The sequence below is a fragment of the Coenobita brevimanus genome, chromosome 92, assembly GCF_032717465.1.
Source record: "Coenobita brevimanus isolate Jiangsu-jjx chromosome 92, ASM3271746v2, whole genome shotgun sequence".
Classification (NCBI taxonomy): Eukaryota; Metazoa; Arthropoda; class Malacostraca; order Decapoda; family Coenobitidae; genus Coenobita; species Coenobita brevimanus.
The window spans coordinates 12,307,207-12,331,497 of NC_137045.1; the positions used below are offsets into that span (position 1 = coordinate 12,307,207).

At 41.6% G+C, this 24,291-nt stretch overlaps 1 protein-coding gene across 2 annotated transcripts; it reads right to left on the minus strand.

Moving 5' to 3' along the window:
• Nucleotides 1-7,254: 7,254 nt before the first annotated feature.
• On the minus strand, nucleotides 7,255-23,695 carry LOC145412118 (zinc finger protein 593 homolog). Of its 2 annotated transcripts, XM_080282041.1 has the most exons (4): nucleotides 23,549-23,695; nucleotides 13,311-13,411; nucleotides 9,530-9,745; nucleotides 7,255-7,328 (listed from the first exon to the last, which is right to left on the minus strand). In XM_080282041.1, exons 1-4 carry the CDS (start codon nucleotides 23,642-23,644, stop codon nucleotides 7,292-7,294), a joined length of 450 nt encoding a protein of 149 aa, XP_080138167.1. In that variant the 5' UTR covers nucleotides 23,645-23,695; the 3' UTR covers nucleotides 7,255-7,291. The 2 variants fall into 2 exon arrangements, with proteins under 2 accessions (XP_080138167.1, XP_080138168.1); XM_080282042.1 differs by lacking the exon at nucleotides 7,255-7,328 and having other exon boundaries at nucleotides 9,494-9,745.
• Nucleotides 23,696-24,291: the final 596 nt, after the last annotated feature.

Sequence of the window (24,291 nt, forward strand, 5' to 3'; positions counted from 1 at the left end):
CTAGAATTTTATACCATTAACCCCTAGACTTCGTATGACGTTCTTTGCATTTATTCGTATTGCTAATGGACTACTTTATTTAACTTAGATAATTTCTCTCGTGTTCTAAGAGATTTATTAAGCTGCCTTTTTTCTTTAATGGGAAGAAGGAACAAAAGGCTAGAAGAACGCAAGATTGTTCCCGAGAAAGAGAAATAAGCAAGCAGGATTGTTCCCAAGAGAGAGAGATAAGTACGCAAGATTGTTCCAGAGAGAGAGAGAGAGAGAGAGAGAGAGAGAGAGAGAGAGAGAGAATCTTTTCATTTCGAGATGCCTGGACACATCCCGTTTAAAAGACTGGAGGTCACAGGCAGTAAGCATCCCCATTTAGAAACATCTCTCCTGAGCTGAATAAAATCGTCGGGAAAGACGTTCCCTTGCTGTATTGGTTAAGCACTAACAGAATATGTAAAAAAAAAAAAAAAAAAAAAAAAAAAATATGTCATGGAGTCAGGGCTGAGATAGACAAGGGAACTTACCATCAAAACCCTGTCGTAACTCAGGCTTGGTTTTTGGAGGACACGGGGAACATCAGCCCTTTCCTTTCAGCGTCCTTCATGCAGACCAAAAATTAGCATGAAAATATTTCCTCTCGTTGCTAAGATCGTTTTATAGAGGAAGACAAGAAGACAAAGGAAGACTCTGCACTCTCTTTGTTCTTCCTGCGAGACGTATCACAATTAGTACGACGGAGAACTGTTCGTAAATTTTCTCACGTATCCGAGTCCAGGTTAATTAATAGGAGGATGCTGGATTTCATTTTTTTATATGGCTACCTGCAAGACCTTACGACACAGGAGAGGGTAGATGGAATTTGGACTTTTTTTTTTTTTCTCCTTTGATTGATGTTCCTGAAGAGATCAGAGAGAGCTTTGTTCCGGAACTCCCCTACCCAACGTAACAAAGGGGACACGGCTAGGGTTAATTTTTTGTATCTATCTGGCTATCAGTCTGTCTGTATCAATCCATAATCTATCTGTCTGTCTATCTATATTTATCTGTCTGTCTGTCTGTCTATATTTGTCTGTCCGTCTGTCTGTCTGTCTATCGATTGTCGACTTATTTTTTATCTGTATCTATATTTGTATGTCTGTCAATATCCGTATCTACTTATCTGTCTGTTTATCTGTGTATCTATCTACTTTGCCTGTCATTTTGTCTATTGCCTGATGCTATGACGGGTGGGCGAGACAAAAGGACCTTCAGGCGTTCTGTCCCTACTCAGTAACGACTCGTCATTTCACGACACAGCACCCTCCCTCAGATACTTAGGGCACCATGGCTTGTATATTCGCGGTTATGGAAGCTCCCTAACACCTCTTCTTTAGCAATTTAATTTCCAGGCCACCCATTAATATACTTCTTGTATCTTTTTACTGTGGACATAGATAGCATGAACAACAAACAAGAATAAAGTAGTGGAGGAGAAACAAAAATACGAGTAAATCGCTAAGGAAGAGATGTTAATAAACTTTCTAACAGCACGAGAACACCGCCCCCCAGCTCTCCTCATTCTCGATGCTTGTCATAAAAAATTAAACAATATGACTGAGCGCAACATTGGATAAAATGGATAGAAGGGAAGGCACAGGAAGGAGCTTGTTTCTTTTAACCTCGATGAGTCCTTGGTTATGTTTAAAAGAAGAGTGTGGCATGGGTGAAAAACTAAACGGAAATGTTTTGTCGCAGTGAAGTGGCTAAATGATATTATTTCCACGATGAGAAGTCCCGCTTAAAGTGTAAAAGAAGAAGTAGTAGTAGTAGTAGTAGTAGTAGTAGTAGTAGTAGTCTGGGGATACCAAATAAAAAAAAATGGTGTAATCATGGTGAAGGAGTCAAATTCATTATTCATCTTACGTTTGTGTATAACTAATGTCTCTCTCAAGTTGGGCTCCGTGTAATCCTAACTTTAGAGAAACAGAGAACTTGAGCTGTCCCGTGTTTTCCTTCGCACCTACTTTACCTACAACTACTTAGTCGTGTGTCGCGTAGTTAAAAAAAAAAAAAATGTGGTTCAGTGGTTGTGGGATTGAGCAGATTCCAGTTGACAAAGATGGATCTACAGTATTACGTCGAGACCTCACATCATATAACATCCTGTGTCGTGCCGTTTTATGTATTTTATTAGAGCACTGTGAAGTACCAAGAATAAAGCCTGTTCTGACATCAAAGAGTGGCCCATGTATATCAGTTTTTCGTCCACGTGTTCAATTGCTATAATGGCACTTCTTTTCCTTTCTTTCTTTTTTCCTTTATTCTTATTAATTGGTGTATATTTCTAGCCACAGTCATCATCCTGGTCGTGTTCCCGTTTTAGCACTGGATGAGATCTGTCACCAAGCTGGCTGATCTTTTAACCCCTTCAAAACAATCGACATTCTTTTTGTATTTTTTATTTTATTTTAATCTCAAGACGAAGCTATTCACCCTAGGAGAGAGTTTTCGATCTGAAGGCGCTAGATAGGACTTTCATTAACTCCTTTCTCTACTATAGCTCCTTCCAATATTGAGCAGCATAGTAGCGATATCTTAAAGACATGCAGTAAAGAATAGAGAGAAGAAGGCACGAAGTAGAGGAGAAAGAAAAAGAACATGAAGTAGAGGAAAAAGATAATGGGCATGAAGTAGAGGAGAAAGAAATCCTATTCGCTTCTTCCCTCACCATTTAAGACCCATTCCCGTTTATAAATCACAACTAAGGGAGAAGCAACCTAGCCTCCTCGGTAGTCGCTTTCCGTGCATGCGGTGTGCGGGTGTGCATCGACCGTGAGGAAACGCAGCCACCCATTTATTTTTCTCCCCAGTGGCGTGCTCTCTTGGCGGCAGTGTAAACCGAACGTACGATTAATCGTAGTTCCATTTGTTCCATGCTTTCGACTGTGGCCTGGGACGGTATTCCTCTGCGGTTGGGAAGTATTCTGCGGTTAGGTAGCCAAACATCCTTACTGTTTCTGTTTCATTACTGTATTCTTTTGTGCTATTCGTGCATTCTGTATCGACATTAAAAAAAAAATGTAAGAAACAATAAAGAGGTTGTTAATGGCTAGTTTGAAAATAAATCGTTAAGGAAGAGGTGTCAGTGGGAGCCTCCTTGCCCGACGAGAATTCGGGGCTTGGTTACGCGGGAGGAACGGGACTTAGGATAAGCTGGTGTGACCTCTTCTCTAGCGATTAATTCTACACGTTACACCCCAGCATTCACTTATGTGTTTAGTTTCATTGTCTGTACAGCCTGCATTAACAACACGGAGGAGGATAATGAGGTGTAGTGAGCAGAATGAATCTCTAAAGGGAAATGTGTTACAGGTTTCAAAGCCTCTTAGGATACCGCTCTTGGGGTCGATTCTCAAGTCGTCGGTTAAAGAAGCTCCGTAGCATCTCTTCCATAGCAGTTTATTTTTGTATGCGGCTGGTTAAAATCAGTTTCCTATACATGCTGGAAATGGTGGTACTGAAATTATTTAAATGGTATAGAGGGGGATAGTAAGGAATAATAAGCAAGTCGCTTGGGAAGAAGTGTTAGAGACCTTTTAAAACCGACGAGAATACGGGTCTCAGTGGCCTTGAAGATTTAGCAACACATTTTCCTTAGTGATTTATTCTCAGCATTACACAGTTGTATCATCTTGTACTCTGTTAGGTAATGCAGTGTATGCGGTTACTAAAATTAAAGAAATTGCACACAAGAATGGAAAATGCAATGTAGAAAATTAATCGCTAAGGGAGAGGTGCTACGAAGCCGCCCAGAATACGGGACTTAATTTGCAGGGAGACGCGAGTCGTCACGCAGTTCGATCGAATACCTGGGTTCGTATTGACGTCGGTTATGGAAGCTCCCAAACACCACTTCCTTAATGATGTTTTTTTGGATATGGCTCGTTAATATCCGTTTTTCCGTTATTTATGCTGAGTATGGCGATAGGGAAGGATTTATGTAACACAAGTAGAACAGTAGTGTAATAACCAGATAAATCGCTTACCAAAAGTTGTTACGGAGTTTCCTCATCCGACGAGAATAAGGGCCCTGGATGTCGATTGAAGCTAAGAATATTAATTTTGTCATTACACGTAAACACCTCCCAGTCGTACCCCAACCGCATCAGAAACTTTACAAGGCTTTTTTCAAAAATAGCAGGCAAAGCAGTATTATCTGCTTCATGCAGAAATATAAACGAAACAAGGAAGAAGTGAGAAAGAAGTAGAATAGGGAGGATTTAAGCAATGAGAGAGAGAGAGAGAGAGAGAGAGAGAGAGAGAGAGAGAGAGAGAGAGAGAGAGATCCACCCACTTACATGCAGTTATACACCGATTTTCGTAACATTTTCAAGGATGGCATGCCAAGGTCCAGGGCAGAATTAGGAAAGAAATGAGCTTGAAATAAGACAGAAGTGAGAAATATCCATGCTGCGTGTTCTATTTTTACCCACCTACAGGATCATTAACGTTACTCTACAACACACTTTGAAAGACAGTAGGAAAACCGAAATCATTCCTGGTAGAGTTGGGGAAGGTACAAGAAAGAAGTGAGACAAGTTAGAAAACGCCGATGTTGTGTTCTGTGGCACACCCAACTCACACCGGCAATAATACGTGGGAGAGAGAGAGAGAGAGAGAGAGAGAGAGAGAGAGAATGTGTGTGTGTGTGTGTGTGTGTGTGTGTGTGTGTGTTGTGAGAGCAACTTCTGAGAGATGGGCAGGCACCTCGCAGCTCAGGTCACGTCTGGAACACCTACCCAGGTGCAGGTGTAAATCCTCATTACCGGCAAAGTTGTGCGGAACGAGACACTGCGGCAAGAGAGACGGAACAATAAAGCCAAGACCATGCCACGCTGGATGCTGTGACACTCGGGTTAATATCGTATGCAGAAAATTATGGAAAAGACAGTCTTCAGTAGTGATTGTCTCCCTAAAAAAAAAAAATAATAAAAAAAAAAAAAAAAAAACTCAGCTAAAAGGCAGAATGGAATGAAACGTGGATAAAACAACGCAATGAAAAATGAGAACAAGGCAAATAAGACTTTGTTACATTTTACTGCGCCATGACAGACGTCTGCATATTTAAATTTAGCTGGAGTAGCTTTTGGTGTAAGTGTCAGCGAGGGAGACGTGGAGACCTACCATACCTGCTTCCCCTTCCCTCTCCCCTCTACTCCCTTTCTCTCTCCCCACCTCTCTCTCTCTCGTCTCCTTCCCTTCCATCTCCCTCGTCTTCCCCAGTTATCTCCCTCTCCCTCTTCTTCTCCCATTCTTCCATCCCCCCCATCTCCATCTCTCTCCCTCTCCCCATCGCTCTCTCTTCTACCTCCTCTTCCTCTCCACAATTCTCTCTGTCTGTCTTTCTGTTTGTCTCTGTGTCAATCTCTCGCCTCCTTTCCTTCCATTTCCCCCACCATCTCTCTTCTACTCCTCCCCTTCCTCCATCCCTTCCATCTCCATCCAATCATGCCCCCCTCCTCATATCTCTTTCACCTTTCACCTATCCCTTCTTAATCCTCTCCCTCTCCTCCTTCTTTTTCCTCCCCATCTTCCTCCACTTCCCTCTTTCCCTTCCCCACTTTCTCAGTTTCCCCCATACTTTCTTCCTCCACTTTCTCCCCCTACCCCTCCTTCTGCTCCACCTTCGTCATCCTCCTCCTCCATCTTCTTCTTCCCCCTCCCCTTCCCCCCTTCCTCTCTTAAGACCTCTCCCCTTCCTCCAGCTCCCTCCCTCCTCGTCCTCCATTTTCCTCTCCCCTTCCCACATCTTTCTTCCCTCTCCTATTTCCCCACTTCTTCACTGTCCCTCTCACCTGCTCCCTTCTCCTCCATTTTCTGCCCCTCTCTCTTCCCCGTACCCCTGCACCTTAAGCACAGTACATGGCTGATATAAGGATGAAAGGCACATTTGCAGGATCATAAGATTTCACATCCTCTTTCAGTCTTTACAAGTGAAGGTTCAGCAGTAAGACTATAAGAGCCAGTTCCATATCATAAATGTAGGGGTCCAAGGCTTGGCTGCCATGGTTCAGATAATTAAAGGACGGATGACCAATTTACCCATTAGGTGCAGTCACATCAGTGATATGATAGTGTATACATGATTTGAAAATACTTAACCCCCTAACTGTGATGAAGAGAGATACTGTATCCAGCAGTGATGGGATTAGACACAATCCCATTAACCCTTTGCCAAATAAAAATCATCTGACATGAGCTGGGATAAAATAAAGGCAGCATCACTGTACTGAAGGGGTAAGCAAATACATGTATTCTATATTCATCTTCAAATAATCTCAAGCAATGATTTCATCCAGTGCCTTTAAGAAAACTGAATCTGAAGCTAACTTTCTAAGCATAGATGAAGAGGGAATTAGAGCAAGTGGAATGAAGGAACAGGATACCACTGAAAGCTTGCATGCTCAGCATTCATCTAATTTGGACTCTTTTCATGCACCCAAGACTGTAGGCTTCCTTCTGAAGGGAAGTCATACCTGGTGTCATGTCAAAGAACAGCCAGTTTTAGCAGTAATGGACAGATGCTATGGGAGGAATGCAGGTGAAACTCTGATAAATCACCATAACTCATCATTCCCAGCAAAGGAAGGAGAATCTGCTGAGCACACACAATAGAAAATGAAGATATACAGAAACTAACAATCAGTTACATCTAAATAACTGTCGTGTAAAACTTAAAACTATCATCTCTCATTTACAAGTCAGTGTATGACAATATTTTAAAACAAAGTGCAAGAAGAGAAATAAAAGACCACATGCTAGTTCAGTAAAAGGGAAAATATATTCAAAAAGACAAATGCTCAGAATGAATTTTGAAAATCAGTAGTAGTTAACTGGGGAAGAAAATGGAGAAAAACTGATGACACCAGAGAGAGTAATATAGCTGTCAAGTTATTAAGCAATGTATGAAAAAGCTTCTCTTGGGTGCCTGACCTTTCCTCTCTTCCTTCCTTCCTCCTCTGCCTTTCATTCCTCTTCCCTGTGTCTATGGGCAACTCTACACTGAGTGACAAGGCAAATGGTTTCTTTGTACACCAGGAAATCATTTACTGTGCTGGGTAGTAACCATATAACCATATTATGGCACCTGGTGGTTGAGTAATTAAGGCGCTGCAATCGGACTGAGCCAGTGCAAGTTTATATCCAAGGAGTGGTTCGGTTTTACTGCTATCTTAATGCCACTCACAGATGAGTGAGGCTTGTCATTCTTATCTTAAATGTCAGGACCAACTTGCCTAGTCCCGGGCTCTCACACTGCTCATGGGGCAACACTGGATAAGATGATGAATGAATAACTGAAAAAGGAAAATCACATCAGTGCAAAATGATGATTTATCAGTGTCGAGGAAATGAGTTAGTGAGGACAGTACTGTATACGCAGTATTTGATGGTGCTATGCATTAATCAGAATCACAGTGAAGTTCATGAACTTATATCACAGGCATAGTAACACCATCTACCCAGTCACATAGCAACACTAATGTACTTTTGTAGGGATTGTTAAACTGTTTTCCATGCTTTCTCATGCCATATTGGGAAACCTTCATAAGGTGCTACTGATCTAATCAAGAGGTGGAGCAGACTGATGATACAAATGTCCCTCAACTCCTTCCGTATCCTCACTAGAAAAGGAGGATGGTTGACTGCAGGAAGAGGGCAACTGCTCCCTGGAGTCCACTGGGCTCTCTTTAGAAGAACCTGGGGCTACAGTTACTACTGCTAATGTGTTCTGCACATATCATGCTATATTTACTTTTTCTGTGGCCTGTGTACGAGTATAAGAAACCATGGTTTTTATGGAATATCTTGTTGTTGCTACCACCAAACAAATTCATGAAGATTAAGTCTTCCTTATAATGAAGGGGTAACAAAGAGTCTTTTTTAACCTTTGCAGTGTGATGTTAAGTTCCATTTTGTTTTTCCTCCTGTCAGATCATGATATCCATCTAATGGGAGAATTTTAATAATGATGAGAGTTAATGCTCACTTTCACCTCACTCTAAGGTATGCAGTTCTGTTTTATCACTCAGCACCATTATACAGGACAGTAAGTCAATGATCCCTAGTTCTCAAGAATGAACCATCACAAGCCAAAGCTGTGGTATTCTCATTTTATATATATATTTTTGTTCTACAGTTGTCATTAATCGTCATCATCAACATCATCATCATCATCATCAAATTCTGTGTTGCCCCATGAGAAGCGTAGGAGCCTGGGGCTTCGTACTAATGTGTAGTACTGTGTTCCCATTACAATTGTCACTCTTGCATCAAAAACAGTTCAATTATTAGTCTACAAGTTGTACTGTAAACATGCCTACTTTGGGTGGAATAATAAACTTTAACATCTCTCAAATGTATTACAGTAACCCCTCCAATATCCGGATCAATAGAGCCATAGGCAGGTCCGGATAGTGGTCCTGTCCGGATATTGGGCCCCAGCTTATGGACTAGTACTTACGGACCCTAACTCTGAAAAACACCTATACATCTCCCTCTGGACATGCATAGCACCTATTTTAAGACCCAAATCACACCAATAAGGGACATAAAAGACTGAAATAAATGCAAAAGAACCATAAAATGAGGTTTTAGAGGTGAGTTTATACAATATTAAACATTCTGGGTACTTACAAGTCCCTTGGTCTTGCACTGGTTTGAACCGCCAGTTTGCAGTCCACAGTTAATCCTCCGCACTCTAAATTCTAATTTCTTAACACTACACAACACTGTAAATTCCTGTGTGTTCTAGTGGCAAGGTATTGCAGTTTATTCACTGTTTATTCACAAAAAACAAGCACCTGTGGCTTGCACTGTTATGAGTATCTGCTCTCCATCGGAGTTAAGCTGTGACTGTTGATGTTGGTGGGGTAACAGAGTTGCCAGATCGCAACAGCCACATTACCAATCTCCTCAACTTTCATTGTCAAATATAACTTTTCATTACCAAATTCGTAAAGCTAGCATATATTCTTCACTAATTATATATACAAGTGGAAATACATGTAATCACTCTCCTTATAACTAACACCATGTTGATTATTTTCACACTATGTAGGGTAGCAGATTAATCAGAGAGAGCAAACAATCCACCATCTCCATCCTGTGTATCCTCATACATGTGAAAAATCCATTTGGTAATGCATTATTCTAATGCATTACCAAACGAATTTTTCATTACCAAATTGGCCCACACTTGGTAATGAAAAATACCAAATGGCAACCTGACAGGGGAGGGGGGAGGGGGATGGAAGGAAGGGGTGAAGGGACCATGGTGTAACAGCTGTTTGGCGCCAGGCGGGAATTTCAAATTATGGGAGGGAAAAAAAGTCAGATTTTTTTCGAATTTTTTGCAGTTTTTGGCCCATTTTGGGAATATTGGATCCCAGGAGGATTATGTCCGGTTAGTGGGGATGTTCGGATATTGGGCGTTCGGATATTAGAGGGATTACTGTATATTCATAAACAAATTCAGTCTTCAGCATCTAAAAATTACTTCATATCTGTATCCTCAAGCTCCGGGTTGAAGGTTCCATCATCCGTCGGCTGGGTTACCATCTTCCGTTTCTTGGGAGGGATATAACTGCCAAGTCCTCCTGCTCGTTCTGCCTCTTCTATCGTATAGGGTTCCATTTCCAGTGCCTTAAGGCGCCGCTTGTGGACCTTGGTACGAAAGTGGCCTTTGAGTGCCTCTTGGCTGATGAAGTAACGACTGTAGGAAGGCACCAGAGGAAGCACAATCAATAAAAGATGTGATAAAGAGACAAAGAACTTGCCTAAAGGGGTATGACCATTTCTATCTATCTATCTATCTATTGCCAGACGCCTCAATCCCGTTTCAGAAAGATGAAGTCACAATGCACTGTGAGACTGGATAATGAGGAAATGGAAAATGTGATTGCATTTAAGTACTTGGGTAGTGTGATGAGTAAGGATGGAAGTTTAGAGGATGATGTGCTTTAAAGGGTACAACATGGAAGAAAGGTTCCTGGTTCTTTGAAGTCATGATAAGAAATATATTACTGAGCATGGAAGTAAAAAAGTTGCTGCACAATAGTACAGTATTGTGATACCATCTCTAAAGTATAGAACTAAAGTTTGAACCTTGTTGGAAGGATACAAGTCAAGAGTGAGAGCAGTGAAAATGAGTTATCTGAGAAGTATGTGGAATTACATGAAGAGACTGACTGACTGGGGATGTGAAGGAGCAGTGTGATGTGTTAATGATGGAAAGTGTTAGGAGAAATTCACTGAGGTGGTCTGACCATGTACAGAGGATGAAGAGTGAGAAACTACTGAGAAGAGTGTATGTGAGTGAGGTAGAAGGGGGGAGAGGGAGGGGAGTCTGATGATGAGATTGAGGGAGGGAGGGAGTGGAGAGGTATATGAGAGGGGGGGGGGTGAGCTAGGGGGAAAGCATAAAAATGGAGGACAGGGTGACATGGAGGCAATTTGTTGTGACCATCCCTTACAGGGTTGAGGCATCAGGCTATAGATATATAGATCTACTACTGTGTAAAGTTTTAGTTGAAATACATGGTCAGCTGGTTATACAGTACTTGAACCTACCGTGATACTAAGGTACTAAGTACAATTGTAAAAATTCTGTATCGTGCACTGCAATACACAAAATATCCTAACAATGAACCAAAAAAATGGTCGTACACTATCCTCAACTGATGACATTTTGCCTATTTTACCAATATGGCATTTTCTCTCAATGTAGGTCTATCTATCTATCTGTTGCCAGACGCCTCAATCCCGTTTGGGGTGGCCACAAACAAATCGCCTCCAAGTCGCCCTGTCCCCCGCCATTTCACTGCCCTGCTCCCAACTCACACCCCCTCTCTCTCATATACCTCTCCACCCCATCCCTCCATCTCATCCTCGGCCTCCCCCTCCCTCTTCCCCCCTCCACCTCACTCACATACACTCTCTTTGTCAGTCTTTCACCCTCCATCCTCTCCACATGGCCAAACCACCTCAGTGTGTTCCTCATAACGCTTCCTATCACATCCACATCCACACCACAACGCTACTTTATATCCTCATTCGTCAGCCTGTCTCTCCACGTGACTCCACAGGCTCCTCTTAAATAACTCATTTCCACTGCTCTCACTCTTGACTTGTGTCCTTCCAACAATGTCCAAGCTTCACTTCCGTACGTTAGAGTTGGTATCACAATACTGCCATGTAGTAACTTTTTCACTTCCATGCTCACTTCCCTGTTTCTTATCACTGCTTTCAAAGAACCAGCAACCTTTCTTCCCTGCTGTACCCTTTCAAGCACTTCACCCTCCAAACCTCCATCCTTACTCATCACACTACCCAAGTACTTAAACGTACTCACATTTTCCAATTCCTCACCATCCAACCTCGCTGTACATTCACTAACTTCACCTCTCTCAAAGACCATCACTTTACTCTTCCCTACATTCACCTTTAGATTCCGTTTCTTACACACTCTCTCAAACTCATCCACCAAGCCTTGCAGCTCCCCTTCGTCTTCACTCAACAACACAGTATCATCTGCAAACAACAGTACAGGGAGTTTCCAAACACTATCCTCTCTCACCAAGGCCACTCCAACATCCACTACCCTACCTTGTAGCTCTTTTATTACCCCATCCATGTACAGATTGAACAACCATGGAGACATGACACATCCCTGTTTCAAACCAACTTTCAAAGAGAAAAATTCACTTAGTTTACCATCCACACGCACTGCAGCCTTCGCACCATCATACATACTCTTCACAGCATTCAACAACTTCCCATCTACTCCATATATTCTTAGCACTTTCCACAATCCTTGTCTATCCACCCTGTCATATGCTTTCTCCAAATCCATGAAAGCCGCATACAACTTCTTTCCCTTCTCTAGAAACTTTTCCACTAAAGATCTAAGAATGAATATCTGATCTACACAACCTCTTCCCTTCCTAAAGCCTCCCTGTTCTTCTCCAACTAATTTCTCTGTTCTTTCTCTAACTCTGTCTCTAAGTATCCTACCATACACTTTTCCTATTATACTAAGAAGACAAATGCCCCTATGATTGCCACACACTTCTTTTTCCCCTTTTCCTTTGTACAAGGGAATAATTATACCTGACTTCCAATCCTCCGGGACTCTACCTTCCTCCCAGGCCAATCTGCACATCTTCCACATCCATTCTACTACTATCTCTCCCCCATGCTTCAGCATTTCACCACACACTCCATCAATTCCTGGGGCTTTCTCCGGTTTAACTTTCTTCATTGTTTCCACAACTTCCATCCTACTGATTTCTTCCTGTCTTCTCAACTCCCTCCTTCTCCCAGCCATTCCCCAGCCACTTATACTCGCATTACTTCCATCCTCTACGTTCAACAATTCCTTAAAGTGTTCTCTCCATCTGCTCACTTTTTCTCCCTTCTCCACTACTAATCTACCATTTTTATCTTTCACTCCCCTGCTAACTTCACTTCCACCCTGTCTTACTCTTTTCACTTCTCTCCAGAACATTTTCTTACAGTCCCTCCACTTTACACTCAAATTCCTTCCAAATTCCTCATCCACTCTCTTCTTACTCTCTCTTACTAATCTTTTCACCTCTCTCTTTCTTTCCACATATAACTCTCTCTTCCGCCTCTCAACTTCTTCCACGCCCCTATTTCTCATCCATTCATTGTATGCTTTCTTCTTCTGTGCCACAGCCTGTTTCACCTCTTCAGTCCACCACGCTGTTCCTTGCACCCCCCTCCGTCTTCTCTTCCTTCCACACACCACATCACATGCTGCACATATTTCTTTTGTAAATATCTTACACACACCTTCCACGTCTCCCTAATATCATGGGCATTTTATTTTTACATGAGCATACAAACAGTTTTCTGCTTGTATATTACATACAGTGCACCAAAAGCACTGGACAACAGTACTTACTACAATACTGTATGATTATTAAAGACAGTACTGTACAGTCAGCAAATTTAGTATCTCCCTAGCTTTGTTCAATGAGTATTAAATCATGAAAAAAAAAAAAAAAAATCTTACATTAACTAATTCTTGTCTAATATGGTTTGACTTTTTTTTTGCCATGTACAATATTTGCTCAACTTTGGAATGACACTAATTTCTTTGACAGTACCGTACAGTATCTCCCACCTTGAGTATAACAGCGTAACTACACAATTAAAAATAAAAATAATTGAAAATTATTAGTAAAAATTACATCTGGATACTACATAACGAAAGCATGGGTAGCTTTCTCTGCAGCAAGGTACTTTATACTAACGCGCAGTGAAGACAGTAGTGCTGCCCCCCTCCTGGCTTGTCATCATCTACTTCTTGGTGTAAGAGCTTGGCAGCATTTTCCTCTTTTAGATCCTCATCAATCTGTAACCAGTAAAATACTCTTAAAAAAACAGTCAAGAGAAGGTAAAATGAAAATAAGTAAATGTATGCTTTATTTCAGGCAGCAGAAGGACATAACCATTTCAACTGCTGTTTATTTTCTGCATTTTTCTGACACTTTTTTTTTTTTTCAAGGTGATAAACAATTGTTTTCTACTAGCGGTTTTCCCCTTATTGTTATCAACATATTCCTTATGCCTCAATGACTTTTGTAATAAAGGTCTTGCTAAAACTTATTTGAATCTTGGTTAAGTTAGGTAAAAATGTAACGTTACGTTACGAAGAGGTACTTGTACTAAAAGGTGACCGGGACGTATATTGGATGTGTCCACCATTACACTCAAGAAACAGTTGATACAATGGAAGGAACATTGCTAAGGACAATAAGGAAAGAAATTTAACATGAAACGTTCAATTACCACCCAAAAAATAACAAGAAAATTATGAATGACTATCAGGAAGAACTGATCTGGTAAGGTGCTAATGTTGCATAAAGTAAAGTGGATGTTTACCTGAAAATCAAAGAAAGCTCACATTCTTTTAATGAATATATATATTTTTCCCTTGAGAAAATATAAAGTGAATATCAAAGTATTATATTTAAAGTCAAGGAGCTGTATAATTTTGAAATTATAAAACCATAAACTTTACATGTAACCCAAGCCAAATGGGACCTAACCTAGTCATGAAGGTATTATCTATTGGTTCTACCTATGGTATCATACCAGTATTCATAACTGTATTTCTGTAAAATTAGGGTGTCATAAGTGAGTAACATGAAACTAAATCTTTGTCTAAAAATTCTCAGTATCTGGTAATGAGTTTTAAATTCCTTTCCTGTAATGGGGGTCCATAAAAGCCCGTGTTGCCTGGAGGCAAAGAGGGGATCCCTTCTTTGGCTCAATGGTAACGTGTGCGCGTTTGAAGCACGAGGACCTGAGTTCGAATTTAGGCCAGACCAGTTATTAATTTGTTGAGCTTCATTTGAGTTGTTACATTGGTGGGCAGCGGTGTGGAATGTGAGGCAAGGCATGGAGGGCAATGATGTTGTTGTTTAGCTGACAGCAGCCGAGTCTTTACATCCTGGTGATGAGCTGTTCAGTGTGGTCCACAGTGTTCTCAATGATGGTCTCTGATGCTACGTTACCGTGTTTTCGAAACTCACCAAATTAATCACCAAGGGGAGAAATGAGTGGTGTAACGGGGTCTATAAAAGTCTGCATTGTCCAGAGGCAAAGTGGGGATCATCTACAGTGAGTCCTTGAAATACGAAAACTTGAAGTACGAATTTCCGATGGTACGAAAGCGATAAATGTAGGACAAATTCCACAGTACGAAAGTATCTGTCTTGATGGTACGAAAAATGATACGAGAGGAAACACGAAAAATTCAAAATGGGCTCGCTGCACAGCGCTGCGCTTGCTTGAGGCGAGAAAACGAACTAACCCCTCTCTGGTAAATACATTTTCGCGCGCTTCCCAGTCGAGTCACGTCCATCCTCTCCTCTCAGCTTCGCTGCAAGTTACGTTGTTTTTCGCTGTTCTTCACCTTTTTGTATTTTCACCATGCCTCCTGAGCGCCCTGCATCATCTCCAGCATCCCGGGAACCAGGTGCAAAGAAGAAACAGCATCATACTGTCACTCTCGAGAGGAAATTGGAAATACAGTAGTTAGATTGATTTATTTACCGGTAAATGTACAATGAAAGAAGCAACCATCTTCCCAGTTCAGTCTGAATAAAATTTACACCAGGCGAAATACAATGAAAATCCTATTTCTACTAGTGCATGTTTCAAATGGTTCGATTTTTCACCGCTATATTTGTCAAACTTTGGGAAGATACCTGTGTCTTTCCTGGTACACTTGAAGCAGCAGAAAGACCTTATCAATTCAATGCATAATCCTCCAGCTTGTTTCTGTAATTTTCTGACAACTTTCATTTCATTCATTCATTCATTGCCAGATGCCATGTATCCCAAATGGGGTGGCCAAGGGCTTAGAGTTAATTGTTTTACAGGGAGGGGCACTAATCCTCCACCAACCCCACTTGACACGTAGGGATGACAACTTTCAGTTTGGCAAATTACTTTTTCTTGCTGAAAAATTTCCTCCCCGTTATTATCATCACTTTCCCCTACGATCGTTTCCAGCGCAGTGGAAGAAACTCAACGTGCTCAAAGGTGGATATCGTTTCCCAATTTCCCAACTGGAGGTTAGGTTAGGTTAAAATTATTAGGTACAGATAAGCTCGGTTAGGCCAGGTTTAGTTAAACACTTAGGGAAGAACAGTCCTTTCCGCCATTATGTGAACGAAATAAACAAGAGTTGTCACACCAGAACAGCTAAAAATGATGGGGAAACAGATTTAATAAGAAACGTTTACTGTATTTACCAAACCAGAAATAATCTGAAAAATATAACAGACTATCAGGAAGAACTGATTTGGTAAGATGCTTTTACTGATTAAAGTAAAACGTATGTCTAGCCCCTTCACTGGCTGTGGGTTCAGATATTTGCGTGCACCCGTGATCGGCCTTGGGACCATTTTTTCAAAGTTCTAAAATCAATTTCTTTTTCTTACATATGTGAAAAGACTCATCTGGCACACCTGGCTTTTTTTTTTTTTTTAAATTATTTTTTTCCCCTAAACCCATCCTGTGATTTGCTATGATTCGTGTAAGAATTAATAAAATTAGGATGAGTGTTACATCAGCATGTATACATCGGCCGAAAACATCTGGGACGAAGTGAACTGTGAAAGCCAGACTGCTTGAGGTGGTAGAGTAGGGTCGTGTAAACACACCAGTGACCCTCATTCCCCTCCCATAATTGCTCGCAGTTTTTTTTTTAGCTCACCCTAACTCAATGCCACTGACACCAGTACAGTAAGGCGCTGTTCAGGGCCAGCAGTTATGAAAGCGATAATGGAATATATTAATGTTTGTATCAGTCCTCTCTCTTTCACTCATACACATAAGAACAAACAAAAGAATGAGCAGTAAATGTACACTTAACTCTAAGGAGCAGAAATAACTGTGATCAGTCGGTCTGAAATATATTGAGAAGAGTGATACCGAATGAAGAATGTAGAAATGAATGCTAAGCCATGAGAATATGTGGGACGAAAGAGTAATTTTTTTTCTGATTAGCAAATACTTTTGTTCCATATCATCTCTTAAAATTGTAAAATCCATAATCTTTCGTGTCAGCATACAGCCTAAAGACCATGCCAATTCATTTTATATTCCTCTAGTTTGTCTTCTGTATTTTTCTGACTATTTTGAGGATGGTAAATTATGTTCTCTTGCTGAAAGAAACTTACTCAAAATTAGGACGCATGTAACATAAGCATTTAAACATAGGCGTGGAGTGAAGAGAACGCCTGACTGATGAGATGGTAGGGTAGGGTCAAGTATACACACCAGTGACCTTCATTCCCTTCCCGTAATTGTTCGCAGTTTTTTATAATGCCCTAATTCAACGTCATTCACACCGAAACAGTGAAGTGTTGTTCAAGGCCAGCAACTACGAAGGGATTAATGGAATACTGTATGAAAAATTCAAAATGGGCACGGTGCATAGCGCCTCACTTGCCTGCCGAGAGAAAACAAACAAACCCCTCTCTGGTAAACAAATTTTCGCACGCTTCTCAGTTGAGTCCACGTCCCTCCTCTCCTCACAGCCCTGCTGTACGTGAGGATATTTTCGCAGGCCTTCACCTTTTCGTATTGTTTTGCCATGCTTCCCAAGCGCCCTGCATCATCTCCAGCATTGGGGGAGCCCGCTGCAAAGCAGCAGCAGCACCGTACTCTAATTCTGAAAAGGAAACTGGAAATTATAAGACCCCATGAGGAGGGGCAGGGAGTCTTGGAAATTGGGCATGCTTTAGGCCTTGCTGTTTCCACCATTGGAACTGTGACGAAGTAAAAGGAGATGTACAAGAATATGGCCACCTTCTCTACAGTTGTATACAGGTATTGCTTACTTCTTAATGGGGGGGGGGGTGAAGTTTAGATGGGGGTCCGAAGGGGTCCTGGGATGCATCCCCCCATTTATATGTGTACAGTAATCACTCCAATATCCGGATCAATAGAGCCATCGGTAGGTTCGGATATTGGTTTTGTCCGGATATTGGGCCCCAGCTTATGGACTTGTACTTACGGACCCTAACACAGAGAAACACCTATACAACTCCCTCCGGACATGCATAGCACCTATTTAACACCCAAATCACACCAATAAGGCACATAAATGACTGAAATAAATGCAATAGACACATAAAATGTGGGTTTAGAAGTATGTTCATACATTAATAAACATTCTGGTACTTATGGACTCTAACCGAACCTAACCTAACCGAACCTAACCGAACTCTGAAAAACCCATTCCTACTGCACATGCATGAGGTAAGTTTAGTATGGAAAGAAGTACAGTATGACACTTTCTGGTAAGTATAGTATGGGAAAAATACAATATGAAACATTCTGGTAAATATAGTATGGAAAATAGTACAACATGAAACATTTTGGCTACTTACAGCAAGTCCCTGGCCACCTCGATGAATAACCGCCTCCTCTCGGACTCTGACAGTAAGAACGATTTCCTGAAGCACTTGCACTACACTCTTCCTGAAGTCTTGCACTGAACTTAGTCACTAACACACAGAAGTCCGTTCTTTTCACAGTGTTCACTTTAGTCCAAATAATGTTCCATTAAATTTAAGTGTTGCACATTAACTTTTCCCAAGTTTTTTTAAGTTTCCAAAGCCAAAACAAAGAAGGTTAGTTACGTTAAATTTCTTTTCTACTTAGTCTTTTCTCCCAACTTGAAAACCTTAACACAACACACCGTTTTTTTCACTGCACAACACTCAAAATTCCCGTGTGGTCTAGTGGAGAAGTTCTTGCTGTTTATTCACTGTCAGAGCCCGAGAGTATCACTGGCAGGCGTCCAAGGGGTGCATCGGTGGGTAGTGGTGATGGCGTACCGACTACAGAAGACTCTGAAGACAGCCGCAAACTCACGTCGAGCGGTGACTCCACTGTAGCTGATGTGCTGGGCTGTGGCTCGGAGCATGAGGGCCTGTCTTGGGGAGGCAACGGAGTGGAACCAGGGCTTGGCACAGCGGGGTCACGGGCCTGAAAACTGTCAATCGTTGACTGACGCAAGGACCGACGATTCTGGCGATTGATGATGCGCTGCCGGAAAGCACGCACTTCCTCCACGAGTCCCAAGGGCCCCATCTCCCTGTCGCAGTCCGGGTGTTCCAGGTAGTCTAGGACGAACTCTAGATGTTCCGGAGTGCGCTCAGCTTGGGGATGGCTGGTGTAGTGTCCTGCTGGGCGGAGTCTGCATCATCATCGCCTTCGTCCTCGGAATCTTCAAGTTCGGGACTGACACCAGCAACCGAAGACGCGATCTCGATATCAGACAACGTCTGATACCCAGGATCGCCTCGTCGTCGTCCAACCACTCACGAACATCGTCCACATCAACATCGCCGCCGTGCGCACGTAGCCGTGCATGGAAGTCCTCCCCGTCAAACCCGAGGAAATCCTACTCCACAGCTGTTCCGAGAAGCAGACGAGACCACCCATTTTCAAGAGTTTTCACAGGGACTTCCTTCCATGCACTAGCCCAGTTGTACAGCGCAGACTTGATGTTGTAGCGGCGAAGGTTTTCCAAAGTCCGCTTGCCTCGAGTGTCACGTCCTTCCCTGCGCTCGTCTCGTCCTCGAGAACCACCATCACCTCGTCCAGGAACTTCCGACGGTACAGGCGCTTTGTTGCCACGATCACTCCTTGGTCCATTGGTTGAATGAGAGCAGTCGTATTAGGTGGCAGAAACATGCACCCAATACGGCCATTCTCAGCAACCAAGTCCTTGTCGCACGGGGTGGGCAGGTGCATTGTCGAGGAGAAGGAGAGCCTTTACCTGGTCGCGAGGAATTCCCAGTGTCTTCGTCTGGTAATGTATGACCTCCTTGACGAAGTGATGGTGAAACCAGTCTTTGAAAATCACAGCTGTGAACCATGCTTTCAAAGAATGGTACCATACGACAGGAAGGACATCCATCACCCCACGAAGGCACCGAGGCTGCTTTGCACGGCCAACAATAACGGGCTTAAGCCGGTGCATGCCGTTAGCATTGGCACAACACAAAGCAGATATCCGTTCCTTAGAAAGCTTGCGGCCAGGTACACGCTTCTCCGTCTCATCGGCGAGAGTGTTCGTTGGCACCGAGCGATAGAATAGGCCAGTTTCGTCAGCGTTATAGACTTGACCGAGAGTGAGGCCCTCCCTGTCGATCAAGCCTTTCACCTTGTGCCGAAACTCGTCCACTCCATCCTCGTTAGCGTCCAATGCTTCGCCATGTGCTTTACGGTTAGTAAGGCCATGTCGCAACTTGAACGCGAAGAGCCAACCCTCGGATGCCTTGAAGTCTAGGGCGTCGTGAAGCCTTGCAAACTTCTCAGCAGCAGCCTTCAGCTCCGTTACACTGACCATCACACCAGCTGCACGTTGCTGTCGATACCAAATCAACGTGGAGCGGTCGATCTCTGCATACTTGGGAGTAAACATAACCTTCCTCTCCACGTTGCGTTTGCTTCTCGACGAGAAGTCAGCCGTGTACTGCATGAGCTTGTCTCGGGAACGCTTGATATCAAACAAAGTCGACCGGGCCAGGTTGAACTCGCGGAGAATGCGAGAGGAAGACCAACCCGCATCAACCTTCTCCAATATCTCCCGCTTTCTCCAGAGTCAACACCACTCTCTTCCTTTTCTCAGGAGGCGGGGCCATCATCACACACACTAAGAGTAGGGCAGAGAGCAGCAGGAGGCCTTGCAGCAAGTACGGCACCACCACAAAAGCGAGCACGTGGGCAGCCATGACGAACAGCGCAGGTCCAGTCGCGGTGAGAGACAGGCGGGAAGTGGGGATGATGCAGCGGCGCTCTATCGGACGTCGGAGGAATGACGAACCAAAACAATGCTCTCACGCGGCGCGCGCGGCAAGTTCAAATTACGGACGGCAAAAAATCGGTTTTTTTTCCAATTTTTTTGGATTTTCGGACCATTTTGGGAATGTTTGATCCCAGGACGATAAGGTTCGGTTAGTGGGGATGTTCGGTTATTGGGCGTCCGGATATTAGAGTGATTACTGTATTTCAGTGGGGAAAATCGTTCCGATACACGAAATTTTGAATTACGAAAGTTTTTTTTGGTCCCTATCCCTTTCGTATATCAAGGACTCACTATTTTGCTCAGTAGTAACATGAGTGTGTCTGACGTGCGAGGACCTAAGACTGAATTGCAGCCAGACCAGCGATTAATTTGTTACATTTCATTTCGGTTATTACATTCCCCCCTCCCCCCCCAAAAAAAAAGTGACCACTGAAACAACCAACATTAGTTAATTTCTGACCCACTGACATTGCTTTAGGTCTGTAAATTATCCTTTGATCAGATCAGATGATTGTCAGAGGTAATGCCTTTTCAGTGGCACCTCCTTAACTCTAGTCCTTTTCCTGCATTCACTACATTGTGCTTAGCTCCATTGCTTTCTTTTGTCTTATTTCCCAGAGAAATAAGAGCATAAAATGTTCCAAATCATCTTTTTCTGCACCACATAATCTGCACTCTGTATTTCCACTTTCATGTCTCTTCCTATCGAGTAATGGCAGGCAGTTTGTTCTCGCTCTATAGAGGATTGTTGATGCTGGTCTGTTATCATATACTTGTTCTTCTCTGATATTCTATTTCCATTCTTTATATATCTTCAGGCTTGTTTTCCGAGATACTTCCTCCTTCCATTTCTGTGTGTCCCAATTAATTGTCTTTTCTTTTAGTCTGCTTTTTGTCATAATCATTAATTCTCAGTCAGCTATTCCTATTAATTCCTTGTACTTATTTGTTTCCTTCATCCAGTTCATAGTTTGTATATTCATCATTTCTAGTATAGTTTTTAATAATTCATTTTTGCCTTGAAGAATACCCCTGGTGTACTCTAATCTACCTGTGATTATTCTTCGTGTAACTAATGATGCTGCTATCTCTCCTCTTAGTGTGCAATTTGCTGCATACTTGCATGCTCCTAATATTTGTCTGTATACTCCGTTCTCTATCCTTTGTAGCTTTTCAATTTGTTTCCGTATAATTTATGATGTTTGACCCATGAAGTATTGTAGGTGCAGCTACGTTTTTCCAGTAGGTTTTACCTATCATGACTTTATTACAGCTCCTTGCTATTACTGAGTGTGTAATATTTGCCATCTTTTGTGCTTTCTGTGCCATCATTTCTTTCTGTGTTTTGAAGTAGTTTCTTTTGTTGTCTATTTGTAACCCAAGGTATTTTATATTGTCAGTTACTATTATCCCTTCTGTTTCATCTGGCTGGTTTTTCATATTATGGATGATATTAATTTTTGTTCTATTTATGTTTAGACCACATTCTTGACTAATTTCTGTTACTGTTTTTAGGCTGTCTTTTGCATCTTCTATCGAGTGTGCCAGTAGGAGTCCATCAGCAGCAAAGAATAATACTCCTATTTTCAGTTTCTCATTGATGAATCCAATATTTTGTCCTTCCAATTTTTCTGTTATCAGGTTGGTTATTAATTTGAATAATATTGTCGAGCCTGTGCAGCCTTGTCTAATCCCAATCGTTATGTCCATTTCTATTTCAGAGTCACCTACTTTTATTTTTGTTTTGTCTTCTTTATATATGTTAACTATGGTATCTATTATCTTTGGGTGTACCTTGTATCACATTATTGCCTGTACTATTTTCTCTCTTTTGAGTAATCAATGGATATTATTATAAAAGGTTTTCCTTTCTGGTAGCTATCCTCTGTAAAATATTGTAAGGTTAATAAGTTGACTTCTATTCTAGCTCCTTTTGTGAATCCTGCTTGTGTTTCTTTAGCCTCGTTATTCATGGTGATATGGCTATCCACAAATTTTCCTATCAGTGACATACATACTGGTATTTTGTATGAAATATTGGTCAGCGCTATTGGTCTGAGTTGCTTTGATGTAGGTTTAGTTGTTTTCTCTATCAGTTTTGTATTTGACTATACCTATTCCCTAACTTCTGTTCCACCATTTATAATGTGCTCAAAGCAGTTTGTAAGACTTTCTGTACATTGCTCACTTTTTATCAGGACTTTGTAGAGTTCAGGCTTCTTTTTATCTGGTCCTGGGGCTTTTCTGTTTTTTGGCTTTTGTATGCACTGTTTTACTTGGTCTTGTGTAATGTGTGGTAAATTTTTAGAAGTAACCAACATTTTCTTTTATTATTATTTTTATGGTTTCCAATGCAAAATACTGTTTTAATTAGTTTTGACCTTCATTTTGGGGGGAAAATCTCCCTTTAGTAATTCTGAGTAAGATTTCCAAAAGTGGGTTTATCCCCCCAAATCAAGATCAAAATTAATTAAAAACACACTATTCTGCATTAAACTAACCTAACCTAGGGCTTGACATAGACCAAGTGCCACGCCTGCACCAGCCAATATGGTGTGATATTCATCCGCTACTGAGCAATAGCCTAACCTAAGCCACTACATGACTACCCCTACAAAATTTGTTCCCCCAACTCAAACTAGCCTTAAAAGGTAAGTCTTGGTTAGAATAGTTCAGGGACGTAATATAATGAAAATCGGTAACGTTGGTTACTTCTAAAGTTATAATTGTGTGGATATTCCATGGGTTTTATTTTGCTTTGTACTTTGCAGCACATGTCCATATGTTCTCTTATGCTAGGAGGGAATTCATATGTTCTCTTTCTATTGTGTGCTACCTTAAAAATGGAAGTAATACTGCTTATTCCATAGAGATACATCTTGTATAAGCACCCTTGATTATTATACAAAATAACACTGGTCTTCAGAGTTACATTAAGCGCTAGGTTTGATGTTAATTTAGGCTGGGTTAGGTAATGTGGACTTACTCTTTTTCAAGATGGTATGGTTGATAATGAACTCTGCCTAAATTAACCTATACCATCTCCTCCTCATATAGACAAGCCATGAAGAACGAAGATTAGGCAATTACCTACTAGGCTCGATCCTTAGAACAACCGAGGTGACCCTAGCATCTTGTACATTTACACCATACCTGATCCAAATCCTTCGTTCGTCTTTTCGTTCTCCACTTTTTCCTAAGGTGTGTGTCACCCTCATGACGTCGCTTTCTTCTCTGAGCTCCGGCCATTGTAGTATTAAATCTACAAACGCTCAACTTCGTAAGTTTATAGGTTCACGTGTTTACATTCGTTATCGGCAGTGTTCCACCTCGGCAACAAAATCTCATTTGTCATGGTAAAATGTAATCAAAACGACATATTTTACCCACAAGAATAATAGTACCTCTAATTTGAATGTGCAGGATAATCTGTGAACTATTGCTTCCCTTTCATAATTTTTTTTTAACCGGAATGTAAATTGCATAGGTTTTAAAAAGTCTCTGGTTGAAAGTCCATAGAAAATGAATGACAGAAAGCGGGAAGGTACCTGTGGAAGGTACATGTAAACAGTGCCATGTGACGATTTTCATTCCGAATCGGCTCTTTTGATTGGAAAATCTTATAATTTTTATCACCATATAGGTTCATAATTATCTGAACAAAGGTAAAAAAATTACATGTTTATTAAATTAAAAAAGGATTCAGAGAGAAAACGTGCTAATGTTAGCGGAGATTGCCAGCTCGCCTCGACTTGCAGAAATATTGATTTAAAATGGAAATAAACGTCTTGACGGGCATATATAAACTTATTTATCGATATTTCGGTAATTATCCGTATTTATTTTTCAATTAAAAATTTTGAAGCTTTGCGGGATGTGTTTTTGGGTTGTGTTTA

Coding starts and splice junctions, on each gene's coding strand:
- LOC145412118 (XM_080282041.1), bottom strand. CDS start 23,644: ATGGCCGGAGCTCAGAGAAGAAAGCGACGTCATGAGGGTGACACACAC. Junction 13,412..23,548: donor GAACGAAGGATTTGGATCAG/GTATGGTGTAAA, acceptor TACTGGTTACAG/ATTGATGAGGATCTAAAAGA. Junction 9,746..13,310: donor CACTACTGTCTTCACTGCGC/GTTAGTATAAAG, acceptor GCCTTCCTACAG/TCGTTACTTCATCAGCCAAG.